Here is a 24087-nt window from a genome sequence, read left to right on the forward strand (position 1 = left end):
CTCAAAACGAAAAAATATATAAAAATTTTCAAGTTTGGAGCAATGTACAGACAGAAATCTGATTTTATTAATATAGATAGATATTTTCGATTTGTCAAACAATATTTTTGAAAAAAGAAAAAAAAAGTATGCACAAAAATTTACTTTAAACTGCGGACAGAATGAAAGAAAGGATAAGACGATTATTATAGTTAATTAATAATTAATAATTAATTACTGAAATAAATAAAAAAAATTCGCATTTCTTGAAAATAGAAAATAGTGAAAAAAATGTCTCTTATTAAAAAAGAATGTTTTCTAATTATAATTTTGAATTTCTTGCAGACCAAGCAAATCAAGCATGGCAGCAGTGATAAATGTCTGGCAATTACGGAAAGTAAACAGCGTCTTTTAATGGAGGAATGCACGCCGTCTTCAGCGAGGCAGAGGTGGTCATTTGAAAATTACGATCCTCTAAAGTTGTGATATCGAGTATTTTCTCGCCACAAATCAAGATCTGGTCACGGTTCAGAATCTGCTGGATTTTTTATATCTGGACATCGTTATTCGGTCGCTAGGACACGTTTTGGCAGATAGACCGCAGCTACCAAAATTGTAGAAATTTCGCTTCCAGACGACAATGAAACATTTTTATAGATTTTAGACTACGTCATAGGGAAATCTCATTATTTTATTATAAATAATGACGAAAAAAAATGGCAAATTAGACGGATATTTATATAATTGTAGAGTGATAAAAAATAGCGTTCAAATGTCGTCTTAAAGCCTTGTTTCTCAATGTGTTTTCCTTTATTATTTTATTAATTTTATTTTTAAATTATTAAGACTTTAAAAAAAAATGGCTATTGTCCATTGTAAATTAGTGATAGTGTGTTTGTGTATAATGGAGAAATTGGACAAACTTTCTTCCGTTGATCTATTTTTTCCCCCAGAAAGAAACAGATCAAATTTTTTTTTCAAACGAATCTCGTTTCTTCAATAATTACAGTCTTTCCTTCAATATTTCCTTTTAAATCTAAATATTCAAAATTTAAATGTTCAAAGAATTTGAAGGATAGAGACTGATATATTTATATATACATAGAAAATTAAAAAAATTGTACATTTCAACACTGACTGTAACACATCAAATTGAGAATATTTCTCTTGTTGTTAATGCTGGTGATTTTTTCCCTAGACTTTAATTTCCTAGAATTGAAAATTTTTCTTTTGAAAAAAGAAGGACTTCCATGCCATGCGACATTTTTTTTCTTACAAATTATTTTTTCAAACTTTACCATTGTGGATTTTAAATCCGAAAAAAGTTTTGAATTTTTAAATTTTATAATCAATTTTTGTTATTTTATAATAGAACTCTAACATTCCTAAATAATCAAGTATTTCTTTTATTATAATTAAAAATTTGCTTCCATTATAATTGTAATTTCTTCGATAAGATTTTATTCTCTAAGACGTTTTTTAATTTCAAAACAAAAAAATATATGTTTGTATTCTGATGTCAGACTTTGTACATTCATGTAAAATATAAAAATACGAATTATGCCAGTTCATGTAAATGTTGCTAATCAATTATAAGATAGGAGAGAAAAAAAGAGTAAATTAGTAAACGAAAAAAATATGTAAATCTATGAGAGGAACAAATTTAATTAAAAAAATTTTTAGTACTGAATTAGATTCAGTTGAAATCGCATGATTGTAAAGGAAAAACGTAAAAAAAATATTTATAAATGCTGTTGTTGTGATATTAACATTTTCTATAATCAAATTAGATAGTAATTCGCATTTTTGTTCTCTGTCTGATTTAATTTTTAAGTAATTAGGAATGTTTATACTACTTTATCCTCGTCTTTTGTTAGTTTTTCAAGTATCCTGTTCTTTGAAATACTTTTTAAAAAGTTTGGAAAAACATTCGGTACACTTTTACTAACTGTCAAGCTGTCTCGTACTTTTTTCCCTTTAAAAATAAAACTTTCGTCATTAACTCACTTTTTTTTCCTCTACTTTGCACTGTGTTAATTTTTACATATAACGTTTTCTTCTTTTCTATTACTTCTCTTTTCTTTTTCAATTTTTCTTCTTTTTTTTCTTTTTCTTCTTTTTTCTTTTTCTATTATTTTCTCCTTTTCTTTAATAAATAAAACAAAATTTCTGATTATAATTTTTTAATAAATAAATATAGAAATTTTATTTTTTAGGCGTAAAAAAGAGTTTACAAAAAAAAAATTCTTACAGTGACAGCATTTAGAATAAATTTAATTTTTTCCCCTGTGAAATTTTGTTACGAAAGGAAAAAAATTCGCCTAAAACGTTTTTATATGCTGCCAAATCAAATAAACTGTATTTAATGATTGGAATTGTATGCAACGTTCGCGTAAATCTTGTAAGTGTACCAATTATTCTACGAAATGAATATGGCAAAAATTATTTGTTAAAAATCTTCGTCTGGAAATAATTGTTAATTAATTTTTTCATTTCTTTCTATAGAAAAATGAGATTAAGAAATAAAAAAATAAGATAAAATAAAGACAAAAAATAAGACGAAAAAATATAAAAAAAGGATTTAAAAACAATAAGATAACAAATTATGGAAAAAATATGTGTTAAAAAACGATGGAAAAAAATAAGACGAAAAAATAAAAAAGAAAAGAAAAAATAAGAAAGAAATAAAATAAAAAATAAAGAAAGAAGACGAAAAAATGTAAAAGAAAATAAGATACAGAAAGATTAAATATTATACTTTACGAAGAAATGTATGTAAGAATGATAACAAAAGAAAAATCAAAAATTGCAAGTGAATATTGTATTGAAATGAAAGTGTCATTTTGTAGATATATCTTATTTCGTTTAAAGGAAATTAGAATAAAAGAGAGAATTCGTTTCTTGTGAAGAATAGCTCAAAGTAAATAGCTAAGTATTACGATTAAAAAAATGTGTGTTATAAAATCGAGAAATGAAGATAAAGTGATATTATGGAATTACTCCAGAAGGATTTGTATTGAATGTTGCTTCAAAGAAAAATATTTTTTCCAACTATGAGAATTTTTTTTCCCTGGAAAATTTTTGTTACAAGTGAAAAAATTTTTTTCCATTAGAAAAATTTTTTTCCAGTGGAAAATTTTTGTTGTAAAAAAATATTAAAGTTAAAAAAAAATTTTGTTGAAGTTAAAAAAAATTTGTTCAATTAGAAATATTTTGAAAGAAAATTTCTTTCGTATTTAAAAGAAAAAGAGTGTTCAAACTATTATTCTCGTTTTCAATTCGTTCAACGATCAGTCATTAAAATTATTTTTTACATATTTATATTTAATTCTTGTTCAATTGTAAGATATAAATACATGTATACATGTAAATGACTGCAACCAACTTTTGAATACGTGCCAGTTTAACATGTTCTGCGAATGTAATGCAGAACATGAATATATATCATATGAAATCTATTTAAAACGATTTATAGCGTGAATGAAATGAAAAAAAGGAAAATAAGAAACTGCGAAGAATGTTTTAATAGGTGCGTTTTTAATAATAGTGATTTTTTTATTCAAGTTGTTGATTATTATATTATTTATTATTATAAATATGTTATTACACATAATTATATAATAAATAATTGTACAATATATAATTTTATATTAAATAATTGTACAATATATAATTATATAATAAACAATTATATAGTACGCATAGGAATATATATTATAATAATATTATATTATATTATTATATTATTATTATAATAATAATAGTTATTTTATTTTAAATATTAAAATATGTGAAATTTTTTTTTTCGTGAAAAAGTGGTGAACAGTCTGAATGATACTTATTTGTAATTAACAATTGATTGCTAATTGAATAGTGTTTCAATATTTTTTTTTTGTTTTATTGCAAAATTGATATTTCTTGAAGCTACAAATAAGCATTTATCATATAAGGGGGACTAATGGAGAGAGAGATTTATATACTTAGACGTATTATTTCTAGTGATGCGAAACATTTTCTAAAAAGGAAAAAAAAATGTAGCATATCTTAAGACAGCGCAACGAGAATAGCGTCGCGTTTTGATTATTAATGTAATATCAAATGTGCCTTATTTTATGTACATATATACATATACATAAGTATAATTATCATTATTATAATTACTACAAACTTCTATGATAACGTGCAAGCATTTGTGTTTAATAAATCGATGTTGTTTTATGTTATGACTTGATATTTCGTATTTTCTTCTTCCAATTTAAATTTAAGTACTTCTTCAGTTATCAATTTTCGGAAATTCGCATTTCTATTTGTTTTTGAAAAGAATTTCAAAAATTTTATCAAAGGAAATAAACATAAATAGCGATATTTTGTTACTGTTTACTTTCTCATCCTTGTTAACATTTGTTTCAAATTTTATCAAAGTAAAAAATAAAACATTTGTTTCGAAAAATATTTTCAAATTTTCATCGTAGAAAAAAATGTAAAAATAAACAGCATTATTTTTTACTTTCGCAACGTTTCTTTTCTAAATATAAAAATTTTATCAAAAGAAAAAATTAAAAATGGAAAACAAAATAAATAAAATGAGAATAAAATAAAGAAAATACTTTGTTAATATTTGTTTCGAAATAATTTTAAAATTTTCTCAGAAGAGAAAATGAAAACTGATATTTTTTACTGTTTACTTTATTAACAATTGTTTCAAACATAAATTCCAAATTTTCTCAAAGGAAGAGAAAATAAGAAGAGACATTTTTTATTGTTTACTTTATTAATAATAACTTTTAAATTTCAGTAAAGAAAAAAATTAGAACTGGAAAATAAAATAAAATACATTGTTAACACTTGTTTCGAAAATAATTTCATTTCATCAAAGAAAAAAATAGAAAATAGAAAACAAAAAGTAACATTTGTCACTGTTTGCTCTGTTTATTTTGTATAATTTATTTTAAAAATAATTTCGAAATTTCATCAAAAGAAAAAAATCAATAAAAATAAAATGTATTTACAATTATTGTTACATTGAAATTGCAAAAAAGAAACGAAATATATAGTAAAATTGTAAAAATATTACAAAAATGTAAGCATTTTAGCAAGCGAGTATTTCATCTTAGAAAATGGGAAGATACTGTAAAAACGAAATTCGTTATTCTCGCGCACGCGTTCAATTTCAACCCTACAAGTGTTTTCTACGATAAAAAGATATGAGGTTTTACTTCACAAATCACAATAAAATTTTCGGGTGAAAATTTTCTTTCAGTTATATATTTTTTGCTCTCAAGTATTTTATATTTTTAATTTAATTTTCCCTTTTCTGAACAAAAAGAGGAAATAAGAAAAAAAAATTTCCACCTAATATGAAAAATAAATTTTTCCCTAGTTGCTTTCGTCGAAAATATTTTTGTGAATGAAGAAATTTCATTTACCCGAATCAATATTTTTTCTTATAAAATAATCAAGGGGTATTTTATTTTGAAGACGTGTTATTTTTTAACACAATAAACAAAAGACCAAAGAAAAATATATGTGAATTTTTCTTTACTCTATAATTTTTTATTTTATTTATTTATTTATTTAACTCCGAATTTTCGAAAATAATTGATGCAAAATCAGAAAAATATCTACAAAATTCTAAATAACACGGTTAAACAAACTTATTTGTAATTTTTACGTTTGTTTATTTTTCTACATATTTAGGCATTAAATAAAAAATATGTAAATAAATACATAAGTAAATAAATGAATAAATGTAAATAATTAAATAAGTTATTAAACTAATAAATAAATAATTGAGAAAATAAATAAAAAAAATTGTGGGTAATTAAATCGGCAAATAAATGTAAAAAAACGTAGGTAATTAAATCAGTAAATAAATAAAAAATATGTAAATAAATAGGTGAAGAAATAAATAAATAAATAAGTAAATTAACAAGTAAATTGACAAGTAAACAATTTAGAAAATAAATAGGAAAAAATGTAAATAATTCAATAAATTAATTAATTAACAGTTAAATAAATAAAAAATGTAAATTATTAAAGAAGTGAATAAATAAATAAGAAATTAAAAAGAAAAAAATTTAAATAAATAAGAAAGTAAATAAATTAATTGGTAAATAAATAAAAAAATGTAAATTATTAAAAAAGTGAATAAATAAATAAAAAAATAAAAAAAAATTTAAATAAATAAGAAAGTAAATAAATTAATAGGTAAATAAATAAGTAAATTAATTTTAAAAATATGTGAATAATAAAATTCGTAAATAAATAGAATAAAACGTAAATAATTTAATAAGTGAGTAAATAAACAATTAAATAATTTAATATAATATAATTCAATAAATTAAAAAAATGAAGTAAATAAATAATGAAATAAATACTTTTTTTTCGAAATCCTCGTTAATTGTTTCTCGAAAAAGAAAACCTTCGAAGGTAATTTAAGTAATTTAAGATAAAAAAAAAGAATCTTACATAATTAACAAACTACAGATTTCTTCTAATCGTTTACCTTGAAAAAGTTTCGATTAAAATACCCCGGGTTTTGGACAAGCGCAATGAAACGGGTGTATCCTAACGCAAGCGCATTTTTCATCATTCCAGTAAGGGTTGGAAGCTCTATCGAACCCAAGTGCTCTGAGTGAAAGCACCCAATTTCTATCATTGTTTTAATCTTAATTAAAAAACACAAAATAAAACTAGTATTTTCTCTTTCATTTAAAAATGATAGTCATAAAAAAAATATCTTGGAGTGCAGTGATACGAAACAATTAATAATTCAATTTTAAACCAAAAAAAAAAAAAAAAATAAATAAATAAAATAAAAATCGTTTCCCTTTATCAATGAAATTTTAACTGAGAGAAATATAAAATTTTCTATATCAAAATCAAAAAAATTCACCTTTCGTAAATAAAATTTACTATATATAATATTTATTTACAAAAACAAGAAGAAATCAAAGAATTATAAATTTTTCGTTTTTTGAAAGACGAATATTTTTATATATACATAAAAAAAAAAAAATAGTACACTGTTTATATCAAAAAGAGGAGAATAAAAAGATAGCGTTGATTCTTGAATTGTCCGTCCTATATGTAACGCAAATGTGCATTGTTTGTTAAAAAATCGATGACGTGTTATTATGTGTATTAAAAGTCGATTAGAAGTAAGGTAAAAGTGTTTTTTCGGGGTAAAAACAGCCCGACGAGCGAGGGGGCTCCGGGATCTGAGCAACAGGTAATTGGTTACTTATACTTTCTATTTACTTTTTACAATATTGTGGATTATTATTATTTTTATCATTTTTATTACTACTTCTACTATTATTATTATTATTACTTTTATTGCTTCTAATACTATTATCATTTTTATTATTATTGCTATTCGTACTTCTCCTCCTACTACTTCTACTTTTATTACTAGTATTATCATTATTTTTATTGATAGGGTAGAGTGGGGTAAAAAAGCCACATTTTTACTTTTGATGCTGTAAAATCTGTATTTAAAATTTTTTTCTCAAATTTCCAATTGTTATTGAAAGTTTAGTTATTAAGCTTGAAAATTCTTGACGAAAATATTTTTTATCTCATGAAAGGACTAAGTTATAAGAGTTTTACGAAAGCACTGCAAGTGGCTTTTTTGCACCACCTGGTGGGGTGAAAAAGCCACCCTACGATTTTAGCAAAACATGTTATCAATTTAGGTATATTTATAGTTTTCCTTTATTTATATGACAAATAGTCTTACTTGAAAAATATTTTAATAATTATGAAAGAGTTTTTAGCAAGCAAAATTGAAAATTGTATTAAGTTTACCTGTTTTCGATTTGCACTGCCAATTTTTCGTACCTTTTTTAGAAGTTTTCTTTAAGTTTCACCACAGATAACATATTTCGTTGCAACCGTTTATTCATTGTTTATTTTTTAAATGCACTTTGAACTACTTTTTCGTCGTGTTTAATTTATTTTATTAAATAAACACGAGAAATTTTGTAAAATAAGAAGGTTAGTTTAAATAGAAAACAAGTGAATTTCACAAAATATTCAATGGATTTTTTGCCCTGGCTTTTTTACACCCAAGACCAGTTATTAAAAAAAGCAAAAATAAATTGTTAATTCAGTTCGATTTCCAAAAATTAACATTGTATACGTTTTCGGTATACTTTTCTCCTTATGTACAAACATTTACTTTTATTATTCGTTCACTTAATCAGATGTTATATGCTTGAAAAGTTCACCAAAATGTTTTCAAAAAAGCAACAAAAAATTAAAATTACAATAAAAACAATATTAATCTAGGTACAACATTCAAATTAGATTCAAAAGTTGCGTATTACCTAATAGTATTTATATTCTAAACAGCTGATAAATCGGCTTAATAGTTTTTAAATAAAACTCAAATGGCTTTTTTACACCATGGCTTTTTCACCCTACTCTACCCTACTATCAGCACTACTAGTATTATTACTATTTTTATTACTACTACCACTTCTATTGGTATTATTACTATTTTTACTAGGGCCTACTACTGCCAGCACTAATTTTATTTTTATTACTATTACCTCTACTACCCCTACTACTAGTATTTTCATTATTACTACTCCTCCTACTACCACCACTACTACTAATATTATTATTATTACTACTATCACCACTACTAGTACTTTTATTTTTATTACTACCAATACTAGTATTATTACTATTTTTACTACTATTTTTATTATTATTAGTACTACCACCACTACTAGTATTTTTATTATTACTATTTTTAATACTACTATTTTTATTATTATTATTATTATTAGTACTACCACCACTACTGGTACTTTTATTATTATTACTACCAATACTAGTATTATTACTATTTTTAATACTACTGCTACTACTATTTTATTATTATTACTACCACCACTACTAGTATTTTTATTATTATTATTACTAACACTACTAGTATTATTAATATTTTTTACTACTACTACTAATTTTTTATTATTGTTGTTTATTTACTATCAATGGACCCAGAAAGAAAAAGAAATTACAAACAATAAAACTTAATAAATAATCAAATTATTATTATTATTATTTTTTTTCTTGCATTTAAACTTTTTTTTCACGGAAATTTTTTTAAAAAAAGGATAATTAATTACTAAATTTACTGAAATAAGAAAAAAATGTTCTTTAGATTTATTTCAATAGCATATTTTACAAATTAATTCATTTCATAAATATTCAAGTTGTCAATTAGCTTTTATTGATTACCATCAGTGTTGCTTTTGCTGTAAATAACAAACCACATTTTTTTGGTTCTTTTTTTGTTTAAAAAAAATTATTTAAAGATAAAAAATAACGCTTTGGGGACAAATTCTTAAAATTAAAAGTTTTTTCTTCAATTTCAATTAATTACTTTAAATTAAATACTCCTTTTTATCAGGGTGTGGTATAAAGGACAAACAAGTAGAGAAAAAAAGGTGTAATAAATTTTTGCCAACATCGAGTATATTAAAAGTAAAATTTTTAAAAAAGCACCTAATGGAAAAATTATTTGATTCTAGAAAATATTTATTTTTTAATAGACAAGTAATCGGTTATTTGAATCAAATAAATTTTTTTCAGGGTAGTAGTATTAAATAATAATTATAAAATAATTATAAAATAATTATAATATAATTATAATAATAAAATACTAAAAAGTACTTGAACAATAAATATTAAATAGTACGTTACTATTTAATATTATTTTACACAGTACTTGGTAGTACTTTAAATAGTACTTAATAGCATTTCATTTTCAAATAGTACTTAATTGTTTTTAAATAGTATTTTTAATTGTATTTTAAATAGTAATTTGAATAGTATTTTGCATAGTACTTTAAATAGTATTTTAATAGTTCTTTTATGGTATTTTAATGGTATTTAATGGAATTTTAAATAGTATTTTAAATGGTATTTTAAATAGTACTTTAAATAGTATGTTAAATAGAATGTAAAATAGTATTTTAAATAGTATATTAAATAGCATTTTTAATACTACTTTAAATAGCATTTTAAATAGTACTTTAAATGGTTTTTTTTAATTGTATTAATAGTATTTTAAATAGTATTTCAATAGTTCTTTTAATGGTATTTAATGGATTTTTAAATAGTACTTTAAATAGTATTTTAAAAGTTCTTTAAATAGTATTTTAAATAGTATGTTAAATAGTACTTAACGGTTATTTAAATAGTATTTTAAATAGTACTTAACAGTACCTTAAATGATAATTAATAGTATTTTAAATAGTATTTTATATAGTACTTTAAATAGTTATTTAAATTCTATTTTAGAGTATTTTAAATAGTAATAAGAGTACATTAAATGAAAGTTAAGAACACTGAAAATATTATTTTTAATAGTACTAAAAGTATTTTAAGTATTACTTTTTTATTATAATTATTACTTATTTCTTCAAGTATTACTTGAAGAAATACTTTTATTTCTCAGGGTACTGAATAGTACTTATTGAAAAAGTACTTTATCATTTTTTTATCTATTTATTTTTATTTCCAGTTATGAAATAAATACTATAGGCAAATAAATACTAAATGGTGCTTGTAAAATACAAATAGTACAAATAGCAAAAATTTTTTTTTCTTTTTCGAAAAAAGAGCACCACACAGAAATGAATATAAAATTGAAACTAAAAGAAACGAAATTGAATTTCAGGACACAGCAAGCTCGATGCCGGAGGCTTCGGGGTCGGGTGTAGCCGACGAGGCGGATTACTCGACTTTTGAGAATAAGAGCGGTCTCGCTGATGACATGAAGTTCCTGGCAAGTATGCCTGAACTTTGTGATGTAACATTTCTCGTCGGTGACACTCGAGAGCCAGTTTGCGCTGTAAAAGCAGTATTGGCCGCTAGAAGCAGGTTATTTTCATCATATGTGACGCTCCACGAGAAAAGGGACCTTATGACAAGAATAGATAAGGTCCCTTTTCTCGTGGAGCGTCACATATTCTATTTTTTTTTCATTATTTTTATTTTCGTTCTTTTCTTTTTTTTTAAATATTGTATATAAATTTTTTTCGCTCCACTTATAATCACCTTCTAAGCGATTAATATTTGTCTCTCTTTTTTTGAATTTAAAATAATTTTTACTCTTCGCAGAGTCTTTCACAAAATGCTGTATCAAGCGCCAAGTCCACAACGGAAAAAAGATCCACCGGCGCGTGAAAATAAACTTAGACTCTTTTTGAAAAGAAGTTCGGAACCATTATTAAATTTACAAAATGCTGCGCAACAGGTAATTGAGCATGTCATCTTAGTAGTAATTTAATTAACTTTATAAATTTATTTTTTCCCTTTTCTTTTATTTTATATTTGAGTATTAATTTATATGTATATTAAAAATGTATATATGTATATATTTTATTCATTTTATTATAAATAAAAATCAGAATATGAAATTTATCAAGTTTTTTAAGCTCAGAAAAAAATTTATTTCAAAGAACTAAATGTCTTGATGTACATTTTAATACACTTTTTATTTAATTCAATCGAATTTTGTAATTGGGTATTTATTATTTTTACTCTTATGTAGTACTCAATTATTAGAAGTATTTGGTGTCAAATACTTTAGTAGTTGAATACTAATTAAAAATTAATGAGTAAATACTATCTCAATTACTAAAATTAGTATTTAGTTAATATTGGTATTTGGCTTCAAATACTAAAGTATTTCTGTAAAAAAATGAAAATACTTAAAATACTAAAGTATTTCTGTAAAAAAATGTAAATACTTAAAAAACTAAAGTATTTGAATCCAAATATTAATATATGCAGTAAATACCAAATATACTAATAAAACCAAACAGTTCAATAATAATACGAAAGTATTTGATTTCAGTAAAATTTTAGTATTATAATTATTAAACTATTCGGTTTATTTATTTGGTTGCAGTGAATTTTTGCATTCAATTAAATTTTTTTCTGTCTCAAAAAATATTTTATTCATTTAATTGCATTTATATTAAAAGATTAAAACAAAACAAAGTTTTATTTGTACCAAAAAAATGTGTTTTCGTAAACCAATAAAATGAGTAAATAAATAAAATAAAAAATAAATAAACCAATACACAATAAAAAAAAATGAAATAATTATAATAATTTTCTGTAATGTTAAAATTTAACTCAGCAGTTTTGGATAAAAGTGAAATAAACTCTTTTTCTGAGTATATATGCTTTTTGAAGAAAACCCCTTTTTTTACTATTGTAAATATTTTAATTTTATTTTTAAATATACAATTACTGTTGATATTTTATATTATAATTTTGATTTGCACGTTTTGAAAATATTATTTAAAAAAAAATTGTATAGTGCGTCCTATTCCGCGTAGCGTCAATGAAAATCGAAATTTCTAAAAATATACATATATACCAATTTTCTATTCCTTATAATAAAATTTATCCCTGTAATTTTATATAATTTGGTTTACGTTCAATATCGTTCTTAACCTTATGTTTATCAAATTGTGTTTTACTTGAATATTTCAAAAAATTTTACCATATGTCCCTATAAGGTCACTTAAAAAAGTATTTCTAATTAAATTACTTTTTTTCAATTTGCAACCAAAGAAAGTATTTTTAATTGAAATACTTTTCTTTGATTGCACCCAAAAAAAGTATTTCTAATTAAATTACTTTTTAAATTTGCTTCAGAAAAAGTATTTTTAATTAAAATACTTTTCATTAATTTGCACCCAAAAAAAGTATTTCTAATTGAATTACTTTTTTTCCATTTGCATCCAAAGAAAGTATTTTTAATTGAAATACTTTTCTTTAATTTGCACCCAAAAGAAAAGTTTTTCTAATTGAATTACTTTTTCAATTTGCTTCTGAAAAAGTATTTCTAATTAAATTATTTTTTTAATTTATACTAAAAAAAATATTTCTAACTGAATTACTTTTTTTAAATTTGTTCAATTTATATTTCTAATTGAATTACTTAACTTCATTTTTCTCCAAAAAAGAGTATTTCTGGTTTGAAATACTTTTCTCAATTTGGGGTTCATTTAAAAAATACGTAACGCTATTTTGTAACTTTTAACCCCCAAAACCTCCCTCACCTTGTAACCATTGCACCATTGCAAATATTAGCGCAAATTTTTTCTGCTGATAGTTGAAAGAAAAAGCTTGACCCCTTCTTATCCGTCCCCATAAAAGTATTAGGTATTTTTTAAATCACCCCTTTGCTCCAAAAAAAAAAGAGGATTTCTAATTAAATTACTATTTTTTGCATTTGCTCTAAAGAAAAAAAGTATTTTCTAATTGAAGTACATTTTTAATTTGCTTTAAAGAAAAAGTATTTTCTAACTAAATTACTTTTTTTAAATTTGTTCCAAAGAAAAAGTATTTTCTAACTAAATTTCTATTTTTAAATTTGTTCCAAAGGGAAAGTATTTGATAAAGGAAGTACTTCTTTTTGCTTCAAGAAAAGTATTTTTTTTATTGAATTACTTTTCTTTTTAGAGTGTATTTTTGTAATTAAACTTTTTTGAAATCTAACTTTTTAAAAAAATTTTTAATAATTTGCTTCAAGAAAAGTATTTTTTTTGATTAAATTACTTTTCTTTTTAAAGTGTTTTTTTTGTAATTAAACTTTTTTGTAATCTAACTTTTTCAAAGAATTTTTAATAATTGATAAATAATTGAATTTTTGAATTGAAAGAAAGAGTAAAAAATTGAATCTATTCATGTTTTGTTAATATTCCAAAGTGAGGATATTCCAAAGTAAAATAATTTAATTTTCAAAGAGTTACAATTAAAATTTGTTATTATTTACTTAATTCAAATTTTTTTGTCTAAATATAATTTTTGAAAAATTTTCTATAAAATTCTCAACAATATTAGATTTTTAAAATATTTAAATTTATTTTGAAGTTTTAAAACTTTTTTTTAAAATTTGTTTCAAGGAGAAAGTATTTGATGAAGGAAGTACTTTTTTTCTGCTTCGAAAAAAATATTTTTTAATTGAATTACTTTTTATTTTGGAGTATGAAGGTGGAAAATTACAAACTCAAACCCTCATATATTAAATAATTAATTAATGTTTAGGATATTGTAATGATAGAAATAGTAAGTGTGTATCTCTGTTATGTGTCGTGTATAGCGATCAGGCTTCACGCAGCAGTTGGCTCCCATTCAAGAGGTATTTTCTATGTATGTGATTTCTGTGTAATGAAGATGGAAGTTTTTTTCCAAAAAAATTTAAAAAAAAAGAAATAAAGAATTTCTCCGCTTTTGCACTGCACTGCATTGCACTGCATTATCTATAGACCAATTCTTATATGTTGCACAATCAGTTTGTAAATATTGGGTATATAACAAGTAGCGAGATAAATAAAAATGGTTATAATTTATAAATAGCTTACCAGAATTCTTTTATTATAAAAGTTTCATTATTTTACTGACAAAAAAAAGAGTTCGATTTTTTTAACAAAAATCTTTTGGTTCGGAGAATCAAAATTTCAGTTCATAAAATTTTTTGAACGTTCACATAATGAGCGGATTATTTTTTCGATATATTTTCAAAAATTATTGAAAACGTCAAAAATCAAAAAAATTTAGCAAGAAGATAAAATACTGACACAATAATTTTATTCGCTTCTTGATTATGAACCAAATTTTTTCGTTATCAAAACCAAACTCTTTTTTCAATGTTTTGTAGAAAATTACAAAAAAAAATAATTAGCAAATAATTAATTTCAAATTCTCTACCCCATAAAAGTAGATTTCTTCTCTATCTAGGGAGTTTTTTCGGTCTGACAATAACACTCTTTTACTACTTAGACGTACTCTATGCATATATCCTACTTCACCTTCTGCTGACGAATTTTTTTCCTTAATTTTTTGCTATTTATGTATTTAACTCAAATTTTATGCACCTTTCTGGCCGAAGTTATAAAATAGAAGAGCAAACAATATTATATATTCACAAAATCTGCTTTGCATTAAAAAAAAAATTTTATCACTGTTATAATTTTTGAAAAGTCAGAAGCAGCTTTTTGTCGACTTTTTGTGAAAATGAATAAGTACATTAATTTTCAAAATTCTAACGAAGGAATATTCATGGCTTATTCATTTTTTGTTTATATAATACTGAAAAACACATTTTTCGAAGCTTTTTCAAAAGTGTATTAAAATTCTGCTCTGTAGCATTTTTGGGATTAATTTTACTTCATTACAGTTCGGTATATTTCTCGAATGAAATCACATGCAATCAAAATTTCAAGCTCGTATTCATAGTGGAGGAACAAATAGTTCGTTATTTTATTTTCAAAAATTATAAATATTGCATTAAAAATTACAGACTGGAACGAAAATCAAAAAACGTAATTTACGCCTTTGACTTTTATTCATAAAGCTTCAAAATTGGTTAATCAATTTTAAACTCAATAATTTATTACTACCTAGCGCAATATTATTTAATAATAAATAATATTTATTAATAATATTAATAATATTTATTATTTATTAATAATATTAGTAATATTTATTATTTATTATTAATTATTTATTAATAATATTAGTAATATTTACTATTTATTAATAATATTAATAAAATTTATAAATAAGATTTGAAATTCTCGAAAAGAATTAAATTTTGTTCATGTAACTTTTCAAAATTTTATACAGGGATTTATATAATATGTAATAATAGTGAAATACGAACATTAAATATAAAGTGTATTACAATTACTAATTAGTAATTAGTTTTCCAAAAAAATATTGTTCTGAATAAAAATAATCCTAATCTATAGCACTTTCATGAAACATTTTAATCATCAATGTCACTTTTATTTTTAATAACTATTATTAATTTTCTCTCATTTCTCATTTATTCGCAGCCTCAAGGATTTCAGCATCAAACTTTGATCATTGAAGAATTTGAGCCAGATGTTTTTCGCCAACTGATTGAATATATTCACACTGGTTGTGTTACACTTCAACCTAGAACTTTGCTTGGTAAACATATGTATATATATTAAAATTTGAAATGATAATGAAAAATGGTTATTTCTTAGCAAATATTAATAATAATACTATTATTATTATTTTTTTTATTATTCACTGCAAAATTCAAGGAATTTTATAAACCTTGAAAAAAGCTGGAAAAAGAATTCAATTATTTTTATAAATAATAAAATTCTTCGCAGAAATTCAATTATGGTCAAAAGTTTCAAAAAATTCTCTTCAAAATTTCAATTATTTTCAAAAGTAATAAAATTTTTCTTAAAAATTCAATTATTTTCAAAATTTTTAAAAAAATTCTTGTCAAAATTTCAATTATTTTCATAAATAACAATATTCATCACAAGAATTCAATTATTTGTAAAAGTAATAAATTTCTTCTTGGAAAGTCAATTATTTTGAAAAATTCTAATAAAATCTTTCCCAAATAAGAAACTTTCTGAGTATCTTTCTAAATAAGAATTCAATTATTTTCAATTCTATTTTAAATTATTTAAAAGAAAATTTCAATTATTATCACAAATTAAAATTTTCCACAAGAATTCAATTATTTAAAATAAAATTTTCATAATATTTATTATGTTTCAAAAAAACCAAATATCTAAAACAATAATTATAAAATTCTTATAAAAAATTCAATTATTTTCAAAAATAACAAAAATTTCTCACAAAAATTAAATTCTTTTTAAACATTTTAATAAAATTTTTCGCAATTATTCAATTATTTTTATAAATAATAAAATTCTTCTCAGGAATTCAATTATTTTTAAAAATTTTAATAAAATTCTTCTCAATAATTCAATTATTTTTTAAACAATTTTACAGGAATTGCTCTAAAAATGTAATTGTTCATAAAAATTTAATTTCAATTCCACAAAAAAGTGAATTATTTAAAAAAATATTTTTTTAAAATTCATTTTCAAATATTTTAATAAAATTTTTTGAAAGAAATCAATTATTTTAAATACATTATTCTTTTTGATTTTAATAAAACTTTTCACAAAAATTCAATTATTTACATAAATAATTCTTTGAAAGAATTTAATTATTAAAGATAAATAATAAAATTATTCCTGAAAATTCAACTATTTTGAGGCATTTTAATAAAATTCTTTGCAAAATTCAATTATTTTCATAAATAACAATATTCATCACAAGAATTCAATATTATTTGTAAAAGAAATAAATTTCTTCTGGGAAATTCAATTATTTTAAAAAATTCTAATAAAATCTTTCCAAGAATTCAATTATTTTCAAAAAAATTTAATAAATTACACAGACATTCAATTATTATCAAAAGTTCTAATAGAATTCTCTTCAAAATTTCGATTATCTCTATAAATAATAAAATATATCTCCAAAATTTAATTATTTAAAAAAATTTTAATAAAATTCTCAATTGAATCAAATTTTCTACAGAAATGCAATTATTTTTCGAAAGAAAAAAATTTTCAAAGAAATTTTTCAAAAATTATTAAAAATAATTAATTTAAAGAAGAATTTTAGTTAAAATTTCCGGAAAACAATAATTGAATTAAAGCAGGAATTAAAGTGATGAAAGTAATTTTGAATAAGTTACAGTAACAATATTCTTATAATATAAAACAATGATTTTATCAGTCGGTCATTTTTAATTATTATATAACATGAAGATATCGATTGCTCCGAGTCGAAGACTCGGAGTGATCGATTTCTTCATGTTTTATAACAATTTTTTATAAGTTGTTTAATTTCAAAAAGGTTTGAATTTGAATGTTTTGAAGAATTTTAATTTCTACTGAAAAATAATAATAAATATTTATTTAAAAAAGAAGTTATTAATGTTTTCGAATAATTTAAAATAAATTCGTAAATAAATGTAACAGAACATTTTTTTTAGTAAATTTTTTTTTCTTATTTTCTAAAAATTTGTTTCAATTTCATTTTCAATTAAAATTTGTAATTGACAAATAGTGGCAACCCTGTATTATTATTCAAAGTTAATATTATTTATATATTAGAGTGAAGTGTGGAGCAAAAAGACACTTTTTAAATTTTTATGAGCTATAAAATCGTAATTTAATTTTCATTTTCAAATTTTCAACTAGTACTGAAAGTTTAGTTATATTACACCCAGAGAAAGGATACATTTGACAAAGAACCAACTAGACTTTTTATTTGTCTCAAATAAATTTTATTGTGGTTTAAATAAAATTTTATTTTATTGTTTTATTTTTATTTTATTTATTATTTATATTATCAAATATATGTTTTATTTATGTCGAATAAAATTTTTATTTGAAAGAAATAAGAAGTTCAGTTGGTTCTGGGACAAATATACGTTTATTTAACTCGTATAAAAAATAAAATATATTTGGTTTAAATAAAATTCTTCTCTGGGTGTAAGCTTAAAAAAAGTTACAAGTGACATTTCTCAAAATGTAATAAAAGTTATTTTCTATTCCTTAAAGGGGTAATGAATGCTGCTGATTACTATGGACTTGATGAACTTAGACGAGCTTGTGCAGGTTTTGTACAATGCTGCATTACTGTTGATACAGTTTGTGCACTTTTAGCATCTGCTGAACGTTACATTCAATACAAGTGTACCAAATCCCTTGTGCAGAAGGTAAGAAATTCTTCTTCTTCTTTTTTTCTTTCTTCTTTAAAAAATTAAGCTTGATTTTAAATAAATGCTTACAATTATATACAAGTTGATTTATATGCAATTTTTTTTTAAAGAAAATAAATTCGTTTTTTTAGGTCTTGGAATTTGTTGACGAACATGGCAATGATGTTCTTAATTTAGGATCATTTACGTTATTACCTCAACATGTGGTGCGATTAATCTTAGCCAGAGAAGACCTAAGAGCTGACGAATTCACAAAATTTCAGGTAATTTGTTATTTTTATTTTGTAAAGCAAGATTTATAATGTGATTATTTTTTGTTTTTATAACGATTAATTAATGTTTTTGCGCGATTTGAACTGTACATGGGTACTTCACTTAGTGATAATTTTTGATTCCCTGTTTTCTATTTAATGACTATAACATTATTTTCAAATCTGCTTCAAACTTTTGCATAATTAATCAAAAATGTACTTTTTTGATTCTCCTCTCAAAAATCAAGTTCAATACTTTAATGTCGTTTACTTTACACAAAATCTATTTTAATCCTGTTTTTCTTTATTCCATTCAGAAAATAATTAAAATTAAAAATAATGTAAGACAAATACAATTTAGTAACTTGTTTTAATTCAGAAAACAAAATAATATTATTTTCAAACTTTATTAAAAAGATCTGCATAGCAAATTTTTAAAAAATGAATTTAATTTTTAAAAAAGTTACGGTAGTTAAAAGTTACCACTTCGCGCGTGGAGAATCAGTAGCCGTATGTAATATGTAGATATGTAAAATTGATTATCTAACTCGGAATTATTTTCTATTTCTCGGGATTCCTTAATTTTTCTTATCTTATCACAGGCAGCGTTAATGTGGAGCAAGAAGTACTGCGATGGTAATCATAACACACCTCTCAAGGACGTTATTGGAAACTTTCTTGATTATATCCAGTTCCACAAGATTCCAGCAAATGTTTTAATGAGAGAAGTTCATCCTCTTTCACTAGTGCCCTACAGTATTATCATGAATGCACTGGCGTATCAGGTGCGTGTTTCAAGTCTTTACTTTTAAATACCGACAAAGAGAAAATTAATCAAAAAAATATTTATTATCACCCTATTCACAAAAAATGATAATCATCGATTATGATGCAATTTTTAATTCATTATTGAATATTCTTCTGCCACTGTAAAGAAATTTAATATTAATATATATATATACAACAATTTTCAATTTTTTAATATGCTAATGTTATCATTATCATTATTAATTAATTGATAATCAAAAAAATCAAGAATTTTTGATCCACTACACTGAGAAAAAAACATTTGGCCCAATAGAGCCAATGCTATTGAATTCAATTTTTTTTAAGCAATAATTTTTGTATTGAATTAAGAAAATATATATTAAAATATAATAATTCATAATTTAGAACTAGAAGCATAATGTTGTCTAACGAAATATGTAAAATGGTTGAGATTTAGGGTTGATACAATTCTATTAAAAAATATTAATTAGTTTGAAATAAGTGTTGCCATTATTTTAAATAAAATATTATTAAATTAATAATTAGTATTTACAGGCTTCACACTCAATAATTAATGTTAAAAGAGTATCAAAAAGCAGCCTAAATACCGAAAAAGTAGTAGAAAAGTAGCTATCGAAAATTAATTTCAACGAATAAAAAAAATTCTTTTAGTCGATTCACAAAAATTTGATTCAGTATTTCCCTGACTCTTTCCTCATTTCAATCAAAAATATTTATTTTTATTCTAATTCTGCTCTAAATTTTTGAAAAATTCAATTATTTTCTAAATTTTTATCCCAAAAAAATACATTATTGGAAATTATACTATTATTTTTAAATAATCTATGTATAGTTTTATATTACTCTAAAAATAAAAATACAAAAAATAACATGCTTTTTAGAATATAAAATACAATTAAAAATTTTGAAAATACTGTTTATTCAGATTATGTTTAAGTTTTATATAAGAAACATATATTTTAAAATATTTAACATAATAATTACACAATTTTTAAAAACAATAATAATTTATTTATGTAATATTTTAATAACAAATTTAATTCAACATTTAATAATTACAATGAATAATTAATTAATAATCAATTGTTACAGAACTAATAATAACAATAATTACAATATTATAACAATAAAAAGTCAAATTTAAAAAAAAAATTATTACAATGATTACAATACTATTAGAGTAGAACGGGGTGAAAAAATTACATATTTACATTTCACGCTATAAAATCTGAATTTAAAATGTTTTTCTCATATTTATAATTAGCATTGAATTTTTGAATTTTAAAGAAATAAATTTTTAATGCCTTTTTCCCAAAATTTTAATTGTCTGATGGTGTTTGGACGAGGGTGCTACTACTTAAAAATATTTTAAAAATTCGCTACTCTTCAGGATTGGCTAGGGCTTAGTGCCTACTAGAACTCAGGTGATTTTCAGATGCATAGAATCATTAAATATTAAAGAAATAAATTTTTTCTTTATTTTTTACTAAATTTTGATTGTCTGATAGCGTTCGGGTGGTGGTGCTACTACTTAAAAATATTTTAAAAATTCGCTATTCTTCAGGATTGGCTAGGGCTCAGTGCCTACTAGAACTCAGGTGATTTTCAGATGCATAGAATCATTAAATATTAAAGAAATAAATTTTTTTTTATTTTTTACTAAATTTTGGTTGTCTGATAGCGTTCGGGTGGTGGTGCTACTACTTAAAAATATTTTAAAAATTCGCTATTCTTCAGGATTGGCTAGGGCTCAGTGCCTACTAAAACTCAGGTGATTTTCAGATGCATAGAATCATTAAATATTAAAAAAATAAATTTTTTTTTTATTTTTTACTAAATTTTGATTGTCTGATAGCGTTCGGGTGGTGGTGCTACTACTTAAAAATATTTTAAAACTTCGCTATTCTTCAGGATTGGCTAGGGCTCAGTGCCTACTAGAACTCAGGTGATTTTCAGATGAATAGAATCATTAACTATTAAAGAAATAAATTTTTTCTTTATTTTTTACTAAATTTTGATTGTCTGATAGCGTTCGGGTGGTGGTGCTACTACTTAAAAATATTTTAAAACTTTGCTATTCTTCAGGATTGGCTAGGGCTCAGTGCCTACTAGAACTCAGGTGATTTTCAGATGCATAGAATCATTAAATATTACAGAAATAAATTTTTTTTTTATTTTTTACTAAATTTTGGTTGTCTGATAGCGTTCGGGTGGTGGTGCTACTACTTAAAAATATTTTAAAAATTCGCTATTCTTCAGGATTGGCTAGGGCTCAGTGCCTACTAGAACTCAGGTGATTTTCAGATGCATAGAATCATTAAATATTAAAGAAATAAATTTTTTTTTTATTTTTTACTAAATTTTGGTTGTCTGATAGCGTTCGGGTGGTGGTGCTACTACTTAAAAATATTTTAAAAATTCGCTATTCTTCAGGATTGGCTAGGGCTCAGTGCCTACTAGAACTCAGGTGATTTTCAGATGCATAGAATCATTTAATATTAAAGAAATAAATTTTTTTTTTTTACTAAATTTTGATTGTCTGATAGCGTTCGAGTGGTGGTGCTACTACTTAAAAATATTTTAAAAATTCGCTATTCTTCAGGATTGGCTAGGGCTCAGTGCCTACTAGAACTCAGGTGATTTTCAGATGCATAGAATCATTAAATATTAAAGAAATAAATTTTTTTTTTATTTTTTACTAAATTTTGATTGTCTGATAGCGTTCGGGTGGTGGTGCTACTACTTAAAAATATTTTAAAACTTCGCTATTCTTCAGGATTGGCTAGGGCTCAGTGCCTACTAGAACTCAGGTGATTTTCAGATGATTAGAATTCTTAAATTTGGAAGAAATAAATTTTTAATTACATTTTTACCAAATTTTGTTTGTCTGATGGCGTACGGGTGGACCTGCTAATACTAAAAAATTGAAAGAAAATTTTCTATTCATCAGGATTGTGTAGGGTTCAGTCCCTACTACAACTCAGGTGATTTTTAGATAATTCGAATTATTAAATTTATAAGAAATAAATTTTTTTTTTTTTAGTAAATTTGGATTGTCTGATAGCGTTCGGGTGGTGGTGCTACTACTTAAAAATATTTTAAAACTTCGCTATTCTTCAGGATTGGCTAGGGCTCAGTGCCTACTAGAACTCAGGTGATTTTCAGATAAATAGAATCATTAACTATTAAAGAAATAAATTTTTTCTTTATTTTTTACTAAATTTTGATTGTCTGATAGCGTTCGGGTGGTGGTGCTACTACTTAAAAATATTTTAAAACTTCGCTATTCTTCAGGATTCGCTAGGGCTCAGTGCCTACTAGAACTCAGGTGATTTTCAGATGCATAGAATCATTAAATATTAAAGAAATAAATTTTTTTTTTTTTTTTTACTAAATTTTGATTGTCTGATAGCGTTCGGGTGGTGGTGCTACTACTTAAAAATATTTTAAAAATTCGCTACTCTTCAGGATTGGCTAGGGCTCAGTGCCTACTATAACTCAGGTGATTTTCAGATGAATAAAATCATTAAATATTAAAGAAATAAATTTTTTTTTTATTTTTTACTAAATTTTGATTGTCTGATAGCGTTCGGGTGGTGGTGCTACTACTTAAAAATATTTTAAAAATTCGCTATTCTTCAGGATTCGCTAGGGCTCAGTGCCTACTAGAACTCAGGTGATTTTCAGATAAATAGAATCATTAACTATTAAAGAAATAAATTTTTTCTTTATTTTTTACTAAATTTTGATTGTCTGATAGCGTTCGGGTGGTGGTGCTACTACTTAAAAATATTTTAAAACTTCGCTATTCTTCAGGATTGGCTAGGGCTCAGTGCCTACTAGAACTCAGGTGATTTTCAGATGAATAGAATCATTAACTATTAAAGAAATAAATTTTTCCTTATTTTTTACTAAATTTTGATTGTCTGATAGCGTTCGGGTGGTGGTGCTACTACTTAAAAATATTTTAAAAATTCTCTATTCTTCAGAATTGGCTAGGGCTCAGTGCCAACTAGAACTCAGGTGATTTTCAAATGCATATAATCATTAAATATTAAAGAAATAAATTTTTTTTTTATTTTTTACTAAATTTTGATTGTCTGATAGCGTTCGGGTGGTGGTGCTACTACTTAAAAATATTTTAAAAATTCGCTATTCTTTAGGATTGGCTAGGGCTCAGTGCCTACTAGAACTCAGGTGATTTTCAGATGATTAGAATTCTTAAATTTGGAAGAAATAAATTTTTAATTACATTTTTACCAAATTTTGTTTGTCTGATGGCGTACGGGTGGACCTGCTAATACTAAAAAATTGAAAGAAAATTTTCTATTCATCAGGATTGTGTAGGGTTCAGTCCCTACTACAACTCAGGTGATTTTTAGATAATTCGAATTATTAAATTTATAAGAAATAAATTTTTTTTTTTTTTACTAAATTTTGATTGTCTGATAGCGT

At 23.3% G+C, this 24087-nt stretch overlaps 2 protein-coding genes across 11 annotated transcripts in view; both read left to right on the plus strand.

The window, feature by feature from the left end:
• Window positions 1-2130, plus strand: part of LOC122501314 (putative polypeptide N-acetylgalactosaminyltransferase 9) — a 266782-nt gene extending 264652 nt beyond the window's left edge. For all 6 annotated transcript variants that reach the window (XM_043610674.1, XM_043610669.1, XM_043610671.1 and 3 more), the window contains one exon: window positions 325-2130. In XM_043610674.1, coding sequence (XP_043466609.1) covers window positions 325-465 — 141 coding nt within the window. In that variant the 3' untranslated portion in view covers window positions 466-2130. The remainder of the gene's footprint in view (window positions 1-324) is intronic.
• Window positions 2131-6887: 4757 nt separating this feature from the next.
• Window positions 6888-24087, plus strand: part of LOC122501327 (serine-enriched protein) — a 46430-nt gene continuing 29230 nt past the window's right edge. For 3 of the 5 annotated variants that reach the window (XM_043610698.1, XM_043610701.1, XM_043610702.1), the window contains exons 1-8: window positions 6888-7210; window positions 10676-10878; window positions 11119-11254; window positions 14120-14158; window positions 15858-15975; window positions 18432-18589; window positions 18724-18855; window positions 19446-19628. In XM_043610698.1, the coding sequence (XP_043466633.1) occupies window positions 10691-10878; window positions 11119-11254; window positions 14120-14158; window positions 15858-15975; window positions 18432-18589; window positions 18724-18855; window positions 19446-19628 (954 nt within the window). In that variant the 5' untranslated portion in view covers window positions 6888-7210; window positions 10676-10690. Of the gene's footprint in view, window positions 7211-10675; window positions 10879-11118; window positions 11255-14119; window positions 14159-15857; window positions 15976-18431; window positions 18590-18723; window positions 18856-19445; window positions 19629-24087 lie in introns of those variants that run through there. The other 2 variants (XM_043610700.1, XM_043610703.1) reach the window with 2 other exon arrangements.

This window comes from Leptopilina heterotoma, unplaced genomic scaffold, assembly GCF_015476425.1.
Source record: "Leptopilina heterotoma isolate Lh14 unplaced genomic scaffold, ASM1547642v1 Lhet_209, whole genome shotgun sequence".
Classification (NCBI taxonomy): domain Eukaryota; kingdom Metazoa; phylum Arthropoda; class Insecta; order Hymenoptera; family Figitidae; genus Leptopilina; species Leptopilina heterotoma.